At 40.5% G+C, this 22,406-nt stretch overlaps 1 protein-coding gene across 1 annotated transcript in view; it reads right to left on the bottom strand.

Annotated features, from left to right (window-relative positions):
* The window catches only part of ADGRF4 (adhesion G protein-coupled receptor F4), a 44,412-nt gene that overhangs the window by 5,627 nt on the left and 16,379 nt on the right, over positions 1-22,406 (bottom strand). The window contains exons 5-10 of the mRNA XM_049893791.1: positions 20,231-20,379; positions 17,515-17,766; positions 14,958-16,334; positions 12,322-12,363; positions 6,956-7,015; positions 5,609-5,668 (exon numbers count right to left, since the gene is read on the bottom strand). Coding sequence (XP_049749748.1) covers positions 5,621-5,668; positions 6,956-7,015; positions 12,322-12,363; positions 14,958-16,334; positions 17,515-17,766; positions 20,231-20,379 — 1,928 coding nt within the window. The 3' untranslated portion in view covers positions 5,609-5,620. The remainder of the gene's footprint in view (positions 1-5,608; positions 5,669-6,955; positions 7,016-12,321; positions 12,364-14,957; positions 16,335-17,514; positions 17,767-20,230; positions 20,380-22,406) is intronic.

Genomic DNA, 22,406 nt, shown 5'->3' with positions numbered 1-22,406 from the left:
AAGGACTCCAATAAACTGCCAAAAACTTACAATGCTCATCTTTCTCCCAGCCTTCTCCAAAGGGACCTAAGGCCTTTTTAAAAGAGTGACTATTCATTGAGGAAAAGGAATAATCAGAGTTTTCAGGGATTACTGGATACTGGTTCTGAACTGACACTAATTCCAGGAGTCCCAAAAATCACTGTGGCCCACCAGTCAGACTGGGGGCATATGGAGGTCAAGTTATTAATGAAGTCTTATCTCATGTCCATCTCACAGTAGGTCCAGTGGGTCCCTGAACCCGTCCTGTAGTGATTTCCCTAGTTCCAGAATGCATAATTGGAATATACTCAGCAATTGACAGAACCCCCACATTGGATCTCTGACAAATGGAGTAAGGGCTATTATGGTAGGAAAAGCCAAGTGGAAGCCATTAGAACTGCCCGTACCTAGGAAAATAGTAAATCAAAAGCAATACCACATTCCTGGAGGGATTGCAGAGATTACTGCCACCATCAAGGACTTGAAGGATGCATGGGTAGATTCCCACCACATCCCCATTCAACTCGCCTATTTGGCCTGTGCAAAAAACAGATGGATCTTCGAGAATGACAGTATATTACCAAAAACTTAACCAGGTGGTGACTCCAATTGCAGCTGCTGTTCCAGATGTAGTTTCATTGCTTGAGCAAATTAATACATCTCCTGGTACCTGCTATGCAGCTATTGATCTGGTTAATGCCTTTTTCTCCACACCTATTTCAAAGGACCATCAGAAGCAGTTTGCCTTCTGTTGGCAAGGCCAACAATACACAGATTCCTACCTCAGGACTACATCAACTCTCCAGCCCGTGTCATCATTCAGTCTGTAGGGACCTTGATCACCTTTCCCATCCACAAGAAGTCACGCTGGTCTATTACATTTAAAATATTATGCTGATTGGACCTAGTAAGGAAGAAATGTCAATGCCTCCGGACTTATTGGTAAAATATTTGCATGCTAGAGGGTGGGAAAATAATTCCACAAAAATTCAGGCACCTTCCACCTCAGTGAGATTACTAGGGGTCCTGTGGCATGAGGCATGTTGAGACATTCCTTCTAAAGTGAAGGATATTGCATCTGGCTTCTCCCACAACTAAAAAGGAGGCACAATACCTAGTAGGCCTCTTTGGATTTTGGAGGTAACGTACTCCTCATTTGGGTGTGCTTCTCTGGCCTATTTATCAAGTGACTCGAAAAGCTGCTGGTTTTGAGTGGGGCCCAGAACGAGAGAAGGTTCTGCAACAGGTTCAGGCTGCCGTGCAAGCCACTCTGCCACTTGGGCCATATGATCCAGCTGATCCAATGGTGCTTGAAGTGTCAGTGGCAGATAGAGATGCTGTTTGGAGTCTTTGGCAGGCCCCTATTGGTGAATCACAGCACAGACCCTTAGGATTTGGAGCAAAGCCCTGCCATCCTCTGAAAATAACTACTCTCCTTTTCAGAAACAGCTTTTGGCTTGTTACCGGGCCTTAGTAAAGATTGAACGCTTAACCATGAGACACCAAGTCACCGTGTGGCCTGAGCTGCCCATCATGAACTGGCTGTTATCTGACCCACTGAGTCATAAAGTTAGACGTGCACAGCAGCGCTCCATCATTAAATGGAAGTGGTATACAAGATACAGTCTGAGCAGGACCTGAAGTCACAAGCACGTTGTATGAAGAAGTGGCCCAAATGCCCATGGTTTCCACTCCTGTCACATTACCTTTTGTCTCCCAGTCTGCACCTATGGCCTCATGGAGAGTTCCTTATGATCAGTTGACTGAGGAAGAGAAAACTCATGCCTGGTTTACAGATGGCTCTGCATGATATACAGGCACCACTTTCTGGGGCCTCCCTGAAGGACAGTGGTGAAGGGAAATCCCCTCAATGGGCAGAATTTTGAGCAGTGCACCTGGTTGTTCACTTTGCTTGGAAGGAGAAATGGCCACATATGCAATTGTATACTGATTCATGGGCCAATGGTTTGGCTGGACGGTCAGGGACTTGGAAGGAACATGATTGGTGACAAGGATTTATGGGGAAGAGGTATGTGGATAGACCTCTCAGAATGGGCCAAAGAAGTGAAGATATTTGTGTTTCATGTGAATGCTCACCAAAGGGTGACCTCTGCAGAGGATGATTTTAACAATCAAGTGGATAGGATGGCATGTTCTGTGGAAACCAGTCATCCTCTTTCCCCAGCTACTCCTGTCATTGCTCAATGGGCTCATGAACAAAGTGGCCACGGTGGCAGGGATGGAGGTTATGCATGGGCCCAGAAACATGAACTCCCACTCACCAAGGCTGACTTGGCTACAGTCACTGCTGAGTGTCCAATATGCCAGGAGCAGAGACCAACACTGAGTTCCCAATATGACACCATCCCTCCAGGTGATCAGCCAGCAACCTGGTGGCAGGTTGATTACATTGGGCCACTTCCATCATGGAAAGAGCAGCATCTTGTTCTTACTGAAATCGGCATTTACTCTGGATATGGATTTGCCTTGCCTGCGTGTAATGCTTCTGCCAAAACTACCACCTATGTACTTACAGAATGCCTTATCCATTGTCATGGTAACCCACACAACATTGCTTCTGATCAAGGGACTCGCTTCACAGCAAATGAAGTGCAGCAATGGGCCCATGCTTATGGAATTCACTCGTCTTATCATGTTCCCCATCATCCTGAAGCAGCTGGCTTGATAGAATGATGGAATGGCCTTCTGAAGCTACAATTACGGTGCCAGCTAGGTGACAATACCTTGCAGAGTTGGGGCAATGTTCTCCAGGAGGCTTTATATGCTCTAAACCAGCATCCAATATATGGGGCTGTTTCTTCCACAGCCAGAATTCATGGATACAGGAATCAAGAGGTGGAGATGGGAGTGGCACCATTCACTATTACCCCTAGTGACCCACTCCCAAGGTTTTTGCTTTCTGTCCCCAGGACCTCACGCTCTGCACCTCTAGAGGTCTTGGTTCCAAAGGGAAGAATGCTCTCACCTGAAGACACATCACTAATTCCATTGAACTGGAAGTTAAGAATGCCACCTGGCCACTTTGGGCTCCTTATACCCCTGGATCAACAGGCAAAGAAGGGAGTTACCATACTGGCTGATGTGATTGATCCTGATTACCAAAAGGAAATCTTATAGATAATACATAATGGAGGTAAAGAAGAGTATGTCTGGAATGAAGGAGATCCCTTAGTACTACCATGCCCTGTGACTAAAGTCAATGGAAAACTACAGCAACCCAATTCCGACAAGACTACTAATGACCCAGACCCTTCAGGAATGAAGGGTTGGGTTGCCCCACCAGGCAAAGAACCATGACCAGCTGAGGTGCTTTCTGGGTGCAAAGGGAATACGGAATGGGTGGTAGAAGAAGGTAGTTCTAAATACCAGTTACGGCCACTTGGCCAGTTGCAGAAACATGGACTGTAACTGTTATGAGTATTTCTGTTTTTGTATGTGTGTTTGTTGTATCACGTTAGGGAGCAAGTATGACTTTATAGTTGCCTTTATTCAGAGATTATGTATGGTTTGAGGAGATGTGTACCGGTGCCAAGTTGATAAGGAGTGGACTGTAATGGTTCAGATTGTGTGTCAACTTGGCCAGGCCATGATCCTCAGTGATTTGATAGTCATATGATGGTGTGATCACTTCCATGATGAAGTTTAATATTATGTGATCACCTGTATAATGGAATCTGCTGTGAGTAGCCAATCAAGTGAAAGGGAATTTCCTTGGGCTTGTGGCCTGAACTGAACATAAGTAGATATTCTGACAAGGCTTGAGGCTTTTGCTTATTCTGGATCCTGCAACTGTCTCCTGTTCATCTGATCTCCAGTTCTTGGGACTTGAGATAGCAGCTTACCTGTGGTCTTACCTGCTGATCTTTGGGATTCATCAATCTTCACAACCTGTGAACAAGAGACCTCTTCTCTGACCTGCTGATCTTGGGTTTTCCAGCCCCTGTGGCTACATGCATCAGGAGAAGTCTGACCCACGGACTGGGGACATTCCAGCCTTTACAACCACGTGAGCCATTTCCTTGATATAAATCTCTCTCTTTCTCTCTCTCTCTGTCTGTCTCTCTATATATGTGTATATATATACACATATAGAGAACCCAGCCTAAGACATTTGGCATTATTGGTTTTCTCCAGCTTTTACTACAGCCAACCATGCTATACCTAGCTAACTGGTGATAAGGCCTCGAACATGTTTCTGTTCTTAAAATTTCTGGATACATTATCCCCAGGTGCAGGGCCTGACACCTGGGACAGCCTGATAAACATCATAGAACAGGTTGCTGTCAAATCAGGACCTTAATAGAAAGGCTGGCCATGTTTTTTAGTAGATCATCTGAACTATGTTTTAATTAATGACTAATCAAGACATGTTAAAATGGCATTCCACCATTTTAATGAAGGAACTCCTTAGACTATGAAATGTGCATAAGTTGAGAAAGTCAACATTTTTAAAGTTCTACCACATTTGCATCACCACCACCTCCAACTTTTAAAGTTCTAATATAAAAATCCAAACGCGAGGATAGATTAATTAAAGATAGTGTGAAAGAGTTTTTCTCTCTTTGTTTTCCCAGCACCCCACATGGCAACCTTTATGCCTTCGTGCCAGGCAGTGTGCAAGACAGAGTCCTCTCCCTTTCTCTCTCCTGTCCCTGAGACCATGTGCCAATGTCCCATATCAGCACATCAGGTTTGTTGGATCTGTTGCACATATGGTCCATTAAGGATTCTTCCAACTCAGACTATGATTCCATGAGATTGTTTCAACCCCTTGCTTTATCCCATTGCTCACTTCCAATAGGTGGACTGTGACTCAGAAAGGGAAGGAATGTAAAACAGGAGGTTGCTGCTCCCAGACGGTGTTAAAAATAATAACAAAGATCTGAGACTCATCTGTAACCATGCAGAAAGGTCATGAAACCTCTACAAGACAAAACCATTACCAAGGCTGAGCATCCCTTCCCACATTCTCCGCATCAGCTCTCTGGTTACTGGCTGTCATTTTATGATTCATTCTCCCCTTCATGGATGCCTAGTATTTGTTTTCTCTTGATTTAATCTGCATAGAAATATGTCTAAGGGATTGGCTATGAGTAATCAACTAATTTGCCACAACTCCACTCACACCCACTTAGGAATGATCCTGGGCCTCACTTAACCGGGGAGAGACAGGCCTGTTGTTTTGTGATTTCACTTAATTAAGTCTTCCTTCTTGACGATGAAGCTATTGTGTCATCACTCACTGACAAGATGGAATTAAGGTGTGTGAGTGCTGTGGACAGCAAGGGTGTATCCTGTATCAGTGCCAGGGCAATGAGAGCATCCTCTTATTGAAGAATGCTTAAGGTTTGGCTATGTGAATGGGGATGACATAGTTTTGAAGAAGATAAGCATATTTTTTATTCATATGATGGACAATAAAGAAGTTTCCATTCACCAAAAGATACACCTAACCCCTCCCAAGTCACTCCAGCAGCACCTAGCTGGCAATAGTTTGCTCACAATGGGCATCGGGTAGCTTGTTACGACTTGGAAGTGAAACCTCCACTGAGTTTTTAATACTCACTTCTCCTCCTCCTCAACGATTCATTAATTTAGATCCATTGGTTGGCCTTAACGATGCATTCTAAATGGGAAAAAATATAAAATGTGGTGTCAACAAGTAATGACATTGATAAAAATGCAGATACATTCATTTTTATGCCTACATAGATATAAATAAATGCAGCCCCAGTGGCATAGTGGTTAAGATCTTGGTTGCTACGAGTCGGAATTGACTGGATGACAACCAGTTTGTTTGTTTTAGAGATAAATACGTAAAAATGAAGACATGAGAAGTACCCAAACTGACATAGCTACACAGAATTAAATTATCATATTTCAATATAACATTGTAAGCTACGTCATTATTTCTATGTTTCGCTAAGAAATAAAAGGAAAAAACATGCAATTAAACTGTGACTTGCCACTGATTGTGAGATATATTCCAATTTCAGAGATGTTAAAAGCTGAAGAAAATGTCTTTCTTAGAATTGATGAACTATGGTACTAAAAGTCACACTCACTAGTGACCCTACAGGACAGAGTAGAACTGCCCCATAGGGTTTCCAAAGAGTGGCTGGTAGATTTGACCTGCCAGCCTTTTGGTTACCAGTCAAGCTGTTAACCACTGTGCCACCAGGGTTCCACACTCACTACTAGCTAACCATAAATGCTAGTTCTTAATGTCTCCAGAAGATCTTCTGTTTGTTTGCTTGTTTTTAAAGGTGCAGCACTTAATTGAGAATCTGCTGGTTGAATGAGAGTTTCTTTCTAATTAATGTAGAATTATTGGAAATTTTAATTGATGCCTTAAAAAATAGATAACCAGGTCAAATGTCTTCTTCAAAATCTATATGTACATGCACACATCAATCCAAGGAAGGGAGATTTACTGCAAAGAGCCCTGAACAAGGAAAATGGTTGAAGACGTTGACTCCAATTGGTCTTAGTGTGGTTCTTCTCTTGCCTAGCTGAGTCACACTGGACAGATCTCTTAAGAAATCTGGGCCTTGGTTTCTTTACCTATAAATAGTGAGTTGGGCTAGAGTTTTGTTTCTATAACAGCTTGTCTGTCACTTCCCAGCTCTCACAGTTTATGAATCTAGAATCCTGGTTTCATGCTGTCCCATCTCAGTGTTCCAGATGTCAGACTGAAATATGCCCAATGAGAAAGTTCTTTTAAAGAGTATATTCTGCCAACCTTCAGTTTTAGCAGGGCACTCAATTTTGTTGAACAAAGAAATGAATGAATGTATGTCTTAATAATCCTCTTTGCTAACACCTTCTGAACACTAAGATGTAGTAGTTGTCTCTGCATAACTCTGGTAAAAACACTGACCCTCAAGGGTTGAGATTAAAAAGGAAGGCTTACTTCTGCTGCCCTTGATTTCCCCTTCAGTGAAGTCATGCTCATCTTCAAAGCATCTCTTATCTAAAGAAGCAATGATGGTGAGGCTATGATGTAACATCATAGATGTCAGAGTAGACAACAAAATCCCCAAGGCCCAGACCTGTGTCCTGCAATATTGAAACAAATACCCCTGCAGAAGCAACATTAGATAGCTTGCAAATTACTTATCACACTGTTGGACAAATAATAAGACTTGGGTTAAAGTTGATGTGTAGTAATCAATAAATGTAGAATTAAAGTTTCTATTCTTTTTATCAGCTACACTCACACAGAGCCTCCTTTTGACTTGTTAAAGAGTAAGAAACGCCCCATAAAGAGACAGAGAGTAATAGAATGTATGCCAAAAAAAAAATGACCCATCAATATGCTGTCTACAGGAGACACACCTTAGACACAAAGATAAAAATATATTAAAAATCAAAGGGTGGAAAAAATATATCAAGCAAACAGCAAGCAAAAAAAGAACAAGCTTTAAGGCAAAATACACCATAAAAGAAAGGAAGAACGTTATACAATAATTAAAGGAACAGCCCATCATGATGACATGACCATAATAAATATCTATGCACCCAAAGACAGGGCTCAAAAATACATAAAACAAATGCTATCAGCACTGAAAAGAAGAATTAACAGTTCCATAATAATAGTAGACTTAAACATGTCACTCTCAGTAAAGGAAAGAACATGTAGAAAGAAACTCAGCAAAGATACAGGAGATCTTAAGGCCACAGTCACCTATGTTGACTTCATAGATGTATGTAGAACACTCCACCCAACAGCAGCAAGGTATACATTCTTTTGCAACACATATGGAACATTCTCCAGAACAGGCCATATCATAGGCCACAAAGTAACCCTCAACAAAATCCAAAACACTGAGCTAATAACAAAGCATCTTCTCTGATCATAACACCATAAAAGAAGAAATTAATAATAGGAAGAGCAAGGAAAATAAAAATACATGGAAACCGAATAACACTTTCCTTAAAAACCACTAGGTAAGAGAAGAAATCAAAGGTGGAGTCAAAATATTTCTAGAATCAAATGAGAATGAAAACACATCATACCAAAACCTATGGAACACAGCTAAAGCAGTGCTCAGAGGTCAATTTATAGCAATAGGCACACACATTAAAAAAGAAGAAAGGGACAAAATCAAAACATTAGCCCTACAACTTGAAGAAATAGAAAAAGAACAGCTAAAGAAGCCTACAGCCACCAAAAGAAAGGAAATAATAAAGATCAGAGCAGAAATAAATGGATACTAGAAAACAATAGGAAGAATCAACAAAACCAAAAGATGCTTCTTTGAAAGGATCAACAAAATCAACAAAGTATTGGCCAAACTGACAAAAGAAAACCAGGAGAGGAAGCAAATAACCCAAATAAGAAATGAAATGGGAGACATTACAACAGACCCAACTGAAATAAAAAGGATCATAACGAGTACTATGAAAAACTGTGCACCAACAAATTTGAAAACCTAGAGGAAATTGACAAATTTCTAGAAGCAAGAAGCACACTACCTACCTAAACTAACACGAACTGAGGTAGAAAATCTGAACAGAACCATAACAAGAAAAGAGATTGAAAAATTAAAAAAAAAAAAAAAATCCTAGCCCAGATGACTTCACTGGAGAAGAGCTCACACCAGTACTACTCAAACTATTTCAGAACATAGAAAAAAGAAGGCAAACTTCCAAATTCATTTTATGAAGTCAGCATAGCTCTGATACTAAACCCAGGCAAAGACACCACAAAAAAAGAAAATTACAGACCAATATCCCTCATGAATATAGATGCAAAAATTTGCAAAGAAATTCCAGCCAATAGAATTCAACACCATATTAAAAAAAAAAAAAAAAACACCACAACCATATGGGAATCATACCAGGTATACAAGGATGGTTTAACATTAGAAAATCAATCAGCGTAATCCACTATATAAAAAAATAAAATCAAAGAATCACATGATCATCTCAATCAATGCAGAAAAGGCATTTGATAAAGCCCAACACCCATAACTGATAAAAATTCTCAATAAGATAGGAATAGAAGGAAAATTCCTTAACATAACAAATGGACGTCTATACAAAGCCAACAGCCAACATCATTCTCAATGGGGAGAGATTGAAACCATTTCCCCTGAGAACAGGGACAAGACAAGGATCCCCTTTATCACCACTCCTATTTAATTTTGTGCTGGAAGGCCTAGCTAAAGCAATAAGGCAAGAAAAAGAAATAAAGGGCATCCAAATTGGTAAGGAAGAAGCAAAGCTATCCCTATTTGTGGATGATATGATACTATACATAAAAAATAGAGAACCCTGAAGACTGCACAAGAAAACTACTGAAACTAATAGATTCACCAGAGTGGCAGGATACAAGATAAACATACAAAAATTAGTAGGATTCTTAAATAGCAATAAAGAGAACTATGAAAATGAAACCAGGAAAGCAATGCCCTTTATAATAGCCCCTAAAAAAATAAAATACTTAGGGAAAAAATCTAACCAGCAACATAAAAGACCTATACAAAGAAAACTGCAAAACACGACTGCAAGCAACCAAAAGAGACTTATATAAATGGAAAAACATACCATGCTCATGGATAGGTAGATTCAACATTGTGAAAATGTCAATTCTACTCAAAGCAATCTACATATACAATGCAATCCCAACCACATACCAACAGCATTCTTTAAAGAGATTGAAAAACTAATCATTAACTTTATATGGAAAGGAAAGAGGCCCTGGATAAGTAAATCATTACTGAAGAAAGAGAACAAAGTAAGAGGCCTCATACTCCCTGACCTCAGAACCTACTATACAGCTATGGTAGTCCAAATAACCTGGTACTGAAACAATGACAGACACATTGAACAGAATCAAGAACCCAGATGTAAATCCATCTACCTACAGCCACTTGATCTATGACAAAGGCCCAAAGTCCTTTAAATAAGGAAAAGACAGTCTTTTTAACAAATGGTGCTGGCAAAACTAGATGTCCATTTGTGAAAAAATGAAACAGGACCCATACCTCACACCATACAAAAAAACTAATTCAAAATGGATCAAAGACCTAAATACAAAACCAAAAACTATAAAAACCATGGAAGAAAAAATAGGGCCAACACTAGGGGCCCTAATATACAACATAAACAGCATATAAATTACAATTAACAACACACAAACACCAGAAGATAAGCTAGATAACTGGGATCTTCTAAAAATTAAACACTTATGCTCATCAAAAAAACCTCACCAAAAAAGTAAAAAGAGAATCTAGTGACTGGGGAAAGATTTTTGGCTATGACATATTTACCGAAGGTCTAGTCTCTAAAATCTATAGGAAAGTCCAACACTTCTAAAATAAAAAGACAAATAATCCAATGAAAAAATAGGCAAAGGATATGAACAGACACTTCACCAAGGAAGATATACAGGCAGGCGACAGACACATGAGGAAATGCTAGCAATCACTAGCCGTTAGAGAAATGCAAATCAAAACTACAATGAGATACCATCTCACCCAGACTTTACTGGTACAAATCAAAGAAACAGAAAATAACAAATACTGGAGAGGTTGTGGGGAGATTGAAACTCTTATGCACTGCTGGTGGGAATGCAAATTGTGCAACTATTTTGGAAAATAATATGGTGCTACCTTAAAAAGCTATGAACAGAAATATATGATCTGGCAATTCCACTCCTAGGAATATATCCTAGAGAAATAAGAGCTGTCACATGAATAGACATATGCACACCTATGTTCATTGCAGCGTTATTCACAATAGCAAAAAGATGGAAACAACCTAAGTGCCCATCAACAGATGAATGGATAAACAAACTATGTTACATACACACAATGGAACGCTATGCAATGATAAAGAACAGCAACGAATCTGTGAAACACCACACAACATGGATGAGTCTGGAGTGCCTTACGCTGAGTGAAATAAGTCAATCACAAAAGGATAAATACTGTATGAAACCACTATTATGAAAATGTTTCCACACAGAAGGAAACAATCTTTGATGGTTATGAAGGACGGGAGGGGTGGGGAAGGAAAAACACTAACTAGATAACAGACAAGTGGTAACTTCGGTGTAGGGTAAGACAGTACGCAATACAGGGGAAGTCAGCACATCTTGATCCGGGCAAAGTCATAGAAGCTTCAAAGACACATCCAAACTCTGTGAGAGACTGAGCTACTTGGGCTGTCTGGGGACCACAGTCTTGGGGGATGTCTAGCTCATCTCTCATAACACAGCCTGTAAAGAAAATGCTCTACATCTGACTCTGGTGAGTATCGACTGGGGTCTTAAAAGCCGGTGAACAGCCATCTGAGATACATCTACTGGTCCCATCCCGGCTGGAGCAAAGGAGGATGAAGAAGACCAAAGGCATAAAGGAAAGATTAGTCCAAAGGACTAATTGACCACAACTACCACAACCTCCACCAGACTGAACCCAGGACAACTAGATGATGCCCGCTTACCATCACCAACTGCTCTGGCAGGGATCACAATAGATGGTCCCAGGCAGAGCAAGAGAAAAATGTAGAACAAACTTCAAATTCACCCTCCCCACCCAAAAAAAAAAAAAGACCAGGCTTGCTGGCCTGACAGAGACTGGACAAACTCCAAGAGTATGGCCCCCGCACACCTTTTTAACTCAGTACTGAAGTTCACCCTTCAGCCAAAGACCTTGGTGACGCAGTGGTTAAGAGACTGGCTGCTAACCAAAAGGTCAGCAGTTTGAATCCACCGTACGCTCCTTGGAAACCCTATGGGGCAGTGCTACCTTGTCCTACAGGGTCATTATAAGTGGCAATTGACTCGATGGCAACGGGTTTTTTTTTTTTTTCTTCAATAGGGCCAAGGGTAACACACGTGAGAGACATGCTTCATAGTTTAATCATGTATATGAAACTAATGGGCACACTAGCCCAAAAGCAAAGATGAGAAGGCAGACAGAGACAAGAAAACTAGACGAATGGAAACAGGGAGTCTGGGGTGGAAAAGGGAAGAGTGTTGACACATCATGGGATTGAAAATGAATGTCACAAAACAATTTGTGTATTAACTATTTAATGAGAAACTAATTTGTTCTGTCAACTTACACCTAAATCACAATAAAAAAAAAATTTTTTTAAAGTGTAAGAAATGGGAGAGTATAGCTTTCTTCTTTTCTTTCCTCAGCTGATGCCTTGACCCACGCAACCCGCTCCTGCCTCCCCCCATGCCCCGGACTTTGCTTCATCCTCTCGCTTTCCTCAACCACCTGAAACTCAATGACAATGAGGGTAGCATATTTGAATTACCTTGCGATCCATAATGGTTCCAAACAGCAAGATGAAGAACCCCTGTAGAGAGATTCAACAGAAGCGTGAAGGAAGGTTTTGCAGACAATATTTCAGGAATTATTTTAATATCTAAGTCCCTGGGTGGTACAAATTGTTAACATGCTCGGCAGCTAATAAAAAGGTTGAAGGTCTGAACCTTCCAGAGCACCTCAGAAGAAAGGCCTGAACTTCCAAAAGATCACAGCCATTGAAACACTTATGGAGTGGAGTTCTATTCTGACACACGTGGGAGTGCCATGAGTTAGAGTAGATTCGACGGCAACTGGTTTAAGACCACTCTTCTGGATACTGTCTAGGACAATCATCAGGCATCAGAAACTTCATTTTCCACTGATCAGGTAAAGATGCATTGGTGGGTATTTATTTTGTTAATCTACCTCCACTCTTAGAAAAGAATCACCGTCATGGGACTGTGCATAGGTGTTATTGACATTATTGAATGGCTACTAATACAGGATAGAGTTTTTGACCTTATTAAATCTTTTTACTTTCTTCCCAAATATTGGTGTGGCTGTTCTTACTCATGATGACAGAGACATGTAATGGGGAATATTGTGGTTCACAATAGGCAGTCAGGGCCTCTGAGCTGATGGAAGAAGTTTCTATATAAGAGAGAAAGAAGGCTACAAAGACCTGTGAGGCCAAGGTCTCTTCCAGTTTAAACTATATGGACCCCTAGAAAGTCACAGTGAAGTCCCTGGGTAGTGAAAATGGTTAAAGTGCTTGGCTGTTAACCAAAAGTTTGGAGGTTTGAGTCTACCCAGAGGTGCCTTGGAAGAAAGCCCTGATGATTTACTTCCCAAATATCAGCTATTTAAAACCCTGTGGTGCACAGTTCTATACAACACACATGGAGTACCCGTGAGTCCTAGATGACGTGACAGCAACAGGTAAAGTCACATTAAATGATGGTCATTCTTTTAAATTGGTGGGAATTGAGGTCCAAGGAAAATCTGGACCCTACAATGAAAGTAGAGAGAAGCTTGGGTTCCTAGGGATAATTTCATGGTGGGGGAAAAACAAAAAAAAAAAAGATCAGATGACTGAAAATTTTAAATGAGAGCCACAAGGAAGGTTTGCTGAGAATAGTCGAGTGTATATACCCAAAATTGTTTGAGTATTTGTCTTCCCATCAGAAAAGTAAACAATGATCTGTAAAAGAAATAGAAAAATGCAATGATTTTCTAGGGCTTTAATTAAGTTGCAATGTAAGAAAGAAGATGAAATAGAGTCAGTCACAGAGTAACTTCGAGTTGGGGAGATTTATGTGAAGCCAAAAGGTGTTGATTTCCCTCCCTCAAAAAGCAAACAAATGAACAACAACAACAACAACAAAAACCCTTAGTCAAAGGTTTCTCTTTAAAGCAATACAAGGAAAAAGGTGAAATCAATCAATATTCTCCATAGTGATTAAAGAATTACAAGTAAGATATAGTTGATCTGAGTTGGCATTTCTTTAAAGTTTACTTCATATTTTGTATCATGCTTTTGAAGAGAGTAATAGTAACATAAGCTCGCCATGAGTCAGAAATGTTTTGACAGCAACTACCAACAGTAACAGTAATAGTGACGTGTTAACAGGAATAATTTGCTCTTTATTATGTAGTTGTATTTAGATTATTTAAAGCAGGAGTCAGATTTTTTTTTTTTCTGCGAAGAAGTAGGTAGTAAATATTTAAGGCTTTGCAGACCATGTAATCTCTGTTGTGATTACTCAACTCTGCTGCTGCAGCTCAAACGCAGCCATAGACAGTAGGTAAAGGGCTGAGCATGGCTGTGTGCCAGTAAAACTCTCTGTACAATAGCAGTGAGCTGTAGTTTGCCAACCCCTGATTACAGCATAATTAAGAATATGGACCTACTAAATTTTCTATTACTCATATATGTGGAAAGCAGTCTGGCTGGTGACAGCTCCCCAGAAATGCAAGTTTAGTATCCAAGAAGGAGTAAAACAACCTTCAGAGGGATAATCTTGCCAAATCAATTATTTTGGAGCTAGAATAGACAACAGAGATCATTCCATATCCATATCTTTATTGTACAAATGAAAAGATTGAGGCCCAAAGAAAAGTGCCTTTCTCAGGATTATATAACCTATGGCAAGTTCCATTTCTACGAACGACGACTTAAGTTTCTTCCATAGGTAACAGCAGAGAAAAGGTATAAGAACTCCTGACTGGTTAACACCCAAAGTGAATAACCAACCAGGGCCACCTCTTCACGCTCTAGAAAATACCTGTTGTTTTCTAAATTCTCAAACCTCTTGGGAACAGATAGGAAATAAACTTGTTTTGAGGCTACAACACATGAATGTAGCCTCACGCATCCTTCACCACAGAACAGTCCTCTGCAGTGAAGATCATCTTCTTCTGACGTTTTAGGAGGAATACAAATCAATCATGAGGAGAGAAGGAAAGAGATTTCCACACAACCAACCAGATCGGCTCAATCCAACTGGAAAAATCAATAGGGTAAGAGACACCATGGCCAAATACCTCTAAGATATAGAAGTAAATGGATCTATAATTTTAAATTACAACCATTTTTATGTTGCATAGACAAAACAATAGAAAATCTCCCTTTTAAGAACTTACCTGGAAAGCATTGAGTAGGGCAAAGATAACGTGGAACACTGAGGAAATGCCTTCAATGAGAGTGGTTATTCCAAAACCCCAGGTCAGTCCTAGCAATGGGGTAAGGATGGCAACGTTTTTGCTAATCCTCATAATTATGGCCACATCCTGAGACTTGGAACTGCCAATAGAGGGTCTCTGAGTGTTGACAGCAACCATAAAAACCACAAGGAGATTCACGGCCACAATGACCAAGGCTGGGATGGCAAATGCTAAAAGGGCTTTGGTACTGTCCCAGTTAAGCCAACAGGCCTCAGGTCTCAGGTAGCCTTTGCCTGGCTCTGTGATCGCCACTGTGGTGACAGAAATGACCAACGGGCATCCGTAGCCAATGGCAAAGCCAATGGCCATCATGCAGGACTTCAACATCCTACGGAAAACCACCAATATTCCATAGATAATGAGCAGTGCTTTGAAGAGCATCCAGAAAAACATACAGAGGTAGAAAAAGTGGCTAAAAAATGTCACCGCAACACACAAGTTGTAGTCCTGGGCCTTGCTGTTGAAGTTAGAGGCTATAATGAAACACACGTTAGCGGTCAGGAGTGACACAGCTATGTTCACAATGCACACGTGGCGCATGTATGAAATCTCCGTCACAACCACCCGGGACCACACCATGGCTTCAATGATGAGGCAAAGAATCAAGCTGAGGATGGAGATACTGAGCCCAATGCAGGTGGTGTATTCCAGGACTTTGTCGGTTATAGATTTGGGGGACATTAGAATGGAAAAAGACATCACTGCATTGCTAGAGTTACAGCGGCATCTCGCTTCGTTCCTGATATCCCACATCATCACACATGCATTCTCATCCCACCTCCTTTTCCCGGAGTGCCAGCCAACGCACTGGGCCCTAGCATTCCGGGATTTGTTGATTTTCTCAAAGGTGAGTAAGATTTGCTTCAAGCTTTCTGGTAAAACCACTGATAGGACCAGACCATTCACCGGCCTGGGGAGACTCACATTTTGCAAGTGGGCTTCTTTCAGAATGGCCCCCAAGGTGGGAAAAGCTATGCTAATGGCTTGGGATGCATTCTGCAGCTTCCATAGCTCTTGCCTGGGAATTTCTATCATTCCTGAGATACCTTCTGTCGTATTTTTCATGCTCATGGAGAAATTAAAACGTTTCTCAGAGGTACTGTGGTTGATGTGAAAGCCTTTTGTCTGAATGAAGAGTTCATCCACGATGTTGTCAGAGTCGTTGTGGAGGTGAATTTGCCTGGCAAACAAATTCACAGACTGCAACAAATCCAAGCTGGCGTTTTTGTTGGGAATGAAAGCCCAATTTGAAATGGCAGCTGCGTCGAGGATGTGGTTGGCCACTTCACTATAGCTCTGCAATGGAGAAAAGTGGCTCTTATCCTAAGGAGTTACACATGCTGTACATAGTCAATTCTCCTGAAATTTCTTAAGATCAAATGATCTGATCTTATTTGACACATTTCCCTTCAAATTCCCTAGGCATTAGAATCCCTTTTCATTAAGTCTGTACAGAGGGACAGAAAGGAAAGGAATGCTAAAAAGAAGTATCACAGATAAACTTTATTAGGCCCAGAGCAGCATTTCCAAACTGCAGTCTGTAGAGCTTGAGTTTTCCATGAAATGGTAATGGGTGTTTAATGGAGGGAGGTGGGGGTGAATTCTGTGGTAAACTAAGTTTGAGATTACTACTTATCATATCCCTATAAAAAGAAAAAAAACTAGTTGCCATAGGGAAACCCCGGTGGCATAGTGTTAAGAGCTATAGCTGCTAACCAAAAGGTTGGAAACCCTGTGGGGCAGTTCTGCTCTGACCTGTAGAGTCGGAATCGACTCGACAGTAGCAGTTTTGGTTTTTTTTGGTTTCATTGCCATAGAGTCAATCCTGACTCATGGCACCCTCACGTGTTTCAGAGTAGAATTCTGAAACTCAACAGGGTTTTCAAATGGTTGTGACCTTTTGGAAGTGAATTCCGAGGACTTTCTTTCAAGGTGTCTCCAAGTAGATTTGAATTGCCAACCTTTAGTTAGTAGCTGAAGGCTTGACAGTTTGTACCACCCAGGGTGTCTACCATATCCCTGTATTCCCCCCCTTATATGGAGTCCGAAAGTTCATTAGTGCATTAAAAGCTCTGAAAAGTCCTGCCATAATTTTGTTTAAATCAGAGTTTCCAACATCTGCTTGCTATGGATCCTCTTTTTAAAAACAGAACCTCCGTTAACATTTCTCAGCACAATTATGCTCTATAGAACATAATTTTGGAAACATTAGCCTAGACTCAGTCTTGCTCATAGCTATGAATATGTGACTTTTTTTGAATATACAAAAAAAGCATTAAAAAATTCATGAGTCGTTGTAAATTTCCATAAACTAAAATAAACCTACATACAAAATAGAAGTAAAATGTTTGCAGCTACTATGGAGGTGGCTGTTGCAGTTCTACCTGGTACCCTGAAAAGTACATTTGGAACTGTTAAAATGCAAGGTTTTAAGAAAAAAACATTATTAGATTTTAATGAAATCAGCAAAGAATACCTTCATCTTCTCTTGGGTAACATTATCAGACAAGTCTATGGAAATATTTTTTAATAACTCCACTATAAATGCAATATTTCCAGATGTGGCTTCCGATGATTTCACGACATCGATTATGCAGGCATAATCAAGCGGGCAGTTCTTCCGGATTCCTTGAGCCACATTGTTGATGGGCTCTGGAGCTCGAAGGTTAAGATTGGGCAGAGGTATAGACGCTGCTGCTAATGAAACACGGGAGGCACCACTTGAGTCCTATTAAAAAAAAAAAAAAACTTTCATTCAAAAATAATTAAGCACTGAGTGGCGCAAACCGTTAGCACTCAGCTGTTGTTATCAGCTGCCATCCAGTCAATTTCTAACTCACAGTGACCCCGTGTGACAGAGTAGAATTGCTTCATAGGTTTTTCGTTTGTTTGTTTGGTGCGGGGGAGGGAGGGAGCTGTAATCTTTAGGGAAGCAGAACACTAGGCTTCTCCCATGGAACCGCTGGGTGGGTCCAAACTGCCAACCTTTCAATTAGCAGCTGACCACTTCACCATTCTGCCACTAGGGCTACTATCCAAAAAGATGGTGGTTTGAACCCACCTAGTGGAGACATGGAAGACCAGCCTGTAAGCTACTTCTGTAATATTAAACACAAACAAACATGTTGCATCGAGTCAGTTCTGGCTCATGGCGATCCCATGTGTTACAGAGCAGGACTGAGCTTTACAGGGTTTTCTTGGCTGTCATCTTTACAGGAGCAAATTGCCAGGCCTTTCTTTCACAATGTTGCTGTATGGAGTTGAACTGCCAACCTTTGTGTCAGTAGCAGAGCGCAAACCATTTGTGCCACCCAGGGGCCCTGCTTATAGTCTTTGAAAACCCCGTGGAGGGCAGTTCTATTCTGACACACATGGGGTCGTCATGAGTCAGAATCAATTTGACAGCAACGGGTTTGGTCTTGTGTCTATGTGTATGTGTCAGATTAAAGGAGCTAGAGGTACAACTAATCCACATGCAGAAAACAGACCTAGAAGCAAGAGGTCCTTAAAAGTGGTCTAGATGCTGAGAGAAGTTCCCAGAGTAAGGCAGAAACACAAACAGGCAGGAGATTCCACCAAAGCATCCAGAAATCTGGATGCTGAGCTTTCCTAGTGGAATTGGATTTCATAAAAGTGACTTTAACTCAAGTATTATAAAGAGACAATTTTCTTCAGAGATGTGAAGAATTTCTAGAAATACAATTTGTATAATTTTTTAAAGATTTTTTAAAAAAAGGAGCCAAGAGGAGTTTCAGTGGCAAGTACTTTTGGTGGTTGGCAAATCAAAAACAGAATGCTAAGGAATCGCAACTTCAAAACGTTTGGAGTTTACTAATTAATAAACCAAAAAACCAAACCAATTAGAAGAGATTATTTGCTCATTTCCTGATATTTTTACCTAGATTCCCTTGGAAAGTGGCGTTGGATAAAGCAAAACAATACTTCCATCAGTTCATTTTCGAATGCTACTCCCGCTGCGAGGACTTCTATGTGATTAACCAAAGCAAACCCATTGATGTAGAGTCAATTCTGACCCGTGGTGACCCATGTGTTGTAAAGTAGAACTGCACCTCATAGGGTTTTCTTGGCTGTAATCTTTACGGAATAAGAGCCCTGCTGGTACAGTGGTTAAGAACTCAGCTACTAACCGAAAGGTCAGTGGTTCGAACCTACCAGCAGCTCCATGGGAGAAAGATGTGGCAGTCTGCTTCCATAAAGATTTACAGTCTTGGAAACCCTATGGGGCAGTTCTACTCTGTCTTATAGGGTTGCCAAGAGTCAGAATTGATGCAACAACAATGGGTTTGATTTTTTATTTTTATTTTTGGTAATGTTTATGGAAGTGGATTATCAGGGCTTTCTTCCTTGGTGCCACTGGGTGGGTTCAAACCACCAACCTTCAGGTTAGTAAACCCAGTGCTGTCGAGTCAATTTAGTAGCCAAGTGCAAATGGCTTGTGCCACCCAAGGACTTCTAAATGACAGAGACCTTATCAGCAATTCCTTTATAAAATCACTGTTAAAATTTTAGGAAATGCAGAGATCCATATGCTTCAATAGGATCAGTGGGGAGGTAGAGGAAAACCTGCTAAATGGAAGGATGTAAGTTAGATTTTTATTTTAAGGGAGTTTTGTCCTATTCAAACCCATTGCCGTCTAGTCAATTCTGACTCATAGCATTGGGCTTCTATTGCCTCTGAGTCACACATCTCTCTTTTCCTTTGGTCAAGTGATTGAAAGTACTAGAAAAAAAATCAAAATGAATTTGACTCTAAACAGAGAATCAAATTGAATAGCCAATCAACAGATTAATCAATTTATCAAATTGATTAGTTGATTAATTAGCACAATAGGCATGCAAATTCACTTTTAGAGCTAAAACTTTACGCTCTAAGCATTCATTTACACCATAAAAGAGTGTACATGAATTTCAGATCTTTTTGTGAAAAAAGATTCTGGTAGAGAGAAACAGAGAGTGGGCTGACAAAGGTAGGTTAAAGAGAATTGCAAGTGGGGAGCGTACCTGAGAGTTTGGGTAAGGAAAGTAGGACAAGAGACAAATTTAATCTACTCTATAGATCTTTTTAAGCCCAGGTTTGAGACTTATTATCATGCTGAACAAAGCACATCAAAAATACCTCCACCACCTCCCAGGGTATTGGCTCCTGTAGTCATTAATATGCAAATGAGCACCTGAAAGAGTGTTTCCACAGAAAGGCTTGTACATGTTTCAGTTGTTTTTTGCCACTTTTTTTGATTACATGTAAATCCTATTTCTCCACGAAAGTGTTTGGCACAGGACTGGACACAGTAGGAAGTGGTGCAAGGTCCTTGACATTTCTCTGAAAAGAGAGAGAGAGAGACCTAATTGCAATTTCCACTCTCTGGCAGGGACATCTAATGCATGGTGGGGACTCTTGGATTGCTTCCCAGAGGGGGTGGCATTGAGCAGGGTCCTCAGCAACAAATAAGACCTTCTGGCAGACTGTGAAGCTGGCGCCCAGGCAGAGTGAACAGTATGCAGAAAGGAAAAATCGCAAGTCACTCAGAAAGGCTGGTTCAGAGCACATGAGGGGAGAGTGGCAAGGGTAAGGGTGGGGAGGAAAGCAGGGGTCAAGTCATGAAGGGCCTTGAATGCTGTGCTAATGTGGGGGCCACCAAAAAGCATGATTGGATTCAGGTTTTTTAAAGATAATTGACAATAGCTTAGAGAGGTGATGATAAAGTCTTCTATGAAGGACCAAATACAAAGAATTAACCAGGTAAAATACAGGAAGCTAATTAAACTTAATTTTAAATAAATATTCAGACGAACAACAAATAATTTGTTAGTATATGTATGAAGGATACAAGTATCCTTGCAATGTTGTTTATCTGAAAGTCAGATTTAAGTAGACATCCTATATTTTTATTTGTTAAATCTGGCAACCCCAGCAGGCAGTAAATATTTTCAGCTTTTCAGGCCACACAGTCTTTGTCACAAGTACTTAAATCTGCCAATGTAGCAAGAAAGCAGCCAGAGACAATATGTAAATGAGTGGAGGTGACTGTGTTCCAAAAAAACTTTATAAAAATCATAAATTTTATTTGTAAAAACTTTATTTATAAAACATGGCTTTTATATATATATAAAAAAGACTATGCAAATAGATGAGAAAGACTGTGTTCCAATAACTATTTATAAAATTTTGCCCATGAGCCATAGCAGATAGACTTAAGTCAGGGAGTCCAAGAATGAAACTGTTTGGGTATTCCCAGGAAGAACTGTCTTAGGATCGTGGCAGTAGAAGGGAAGGAAGTAGATAATGCTGAGGGCTATTAAAGTATTGAAATCAATATGAGGTGACCAGTTGGCTGGGAGTCAAGGAGTACCCCATATTCCTGGCTTGGACAACTCTGTGGATGACTCCATTAGGTGAGAAAAGAAACTAGGTTTGCATCTTTCTGACATCTACCAAGTGTACCAATTTTTGCAAGTTATTTAACTTGAGTGGTTCTCAATTTCTTCATCCATATAATGTGGAAGATTCCATAGCATTGTTACAAATATTAAATTAGATGGTGTTTTGTACTTAGATTAGTGCCAGTATACATGCTTAATAAATGCTAGTCACCTTTCTCTCCTCTTTCCATTGTCAGTTCCACAAACACAGAGAAAGTTACATATACTTGGCCATGACTGTAAAGAATCCGGTTATCCCTACTTTGAGGTGAGAACCACATAATTTTGTTACCTTAAGGACCATCTCCACAGTTTACCTCTCACTTCTCAAAAGTGACCAGTCTCACCAACCTAATTCCTGTCTTACATCGCTGCAGTAGACTGTCAGCACCAGAGTATTACAAACATGTTAAAAAAAAAAAACCCACTGCTGTCAATTCAGTTCTGACTCATAGTGGCCCCATAGGGTTTCCAAGGCTGTAAATCTTTAGGGAAGCAGACTGCCACATCTTTCTCCTGTGGAGCAGCAGGTGGGTTCAAACCACTAGCCTTTTGGCTAGAGACCAAGCACTTTAACCACTCTTCCACCAGGGCTCACGTACATGTCAGCACCCCCAAAATATCTTTAAATAAAGACTGAACCTTGTCCTCTTCACTCTTCTGCTTCCTATTAGATCATCATTACAAACAGATGTTCTATTTGGTCTTGAATGGACATTTGTCTATCAGTCTAGTGCACGTGTGAATTATTTGCCAATTCGTTTCATAGGTAATGGTAAACTTGTAAGAAAATCTATCAATTTCTGCTAAATGTGAAGAACTTATCAGCACTGCTATCCTATTTGAAAGCTTGTGGTCCACATTCTTGCAACATGCTCGCAACATCAATGTCCTTCCATTAGTCTGCCCAGTTCACAAAATGGATGG

This window comes from Elephas maximus, chromosome 1, assembly GCF_024166365.1.
Source record: "Elephas maximus indicus isolate mEleMax1 chromosome 1, mEleMax1 primary haplotype, whole genome shotgun sequence".
Lineage (NCBI taxonomy): Eukaryota > Metazoa > Chordata > Mammalia > Proboscidea > Elephantidae > Elephas > Elephas maximus.
The sequence above is the reverse complement of the archived record's forward strand: the minus strand, read 5'-3'. Positions and strand labels throughout refer to the sequence as shown.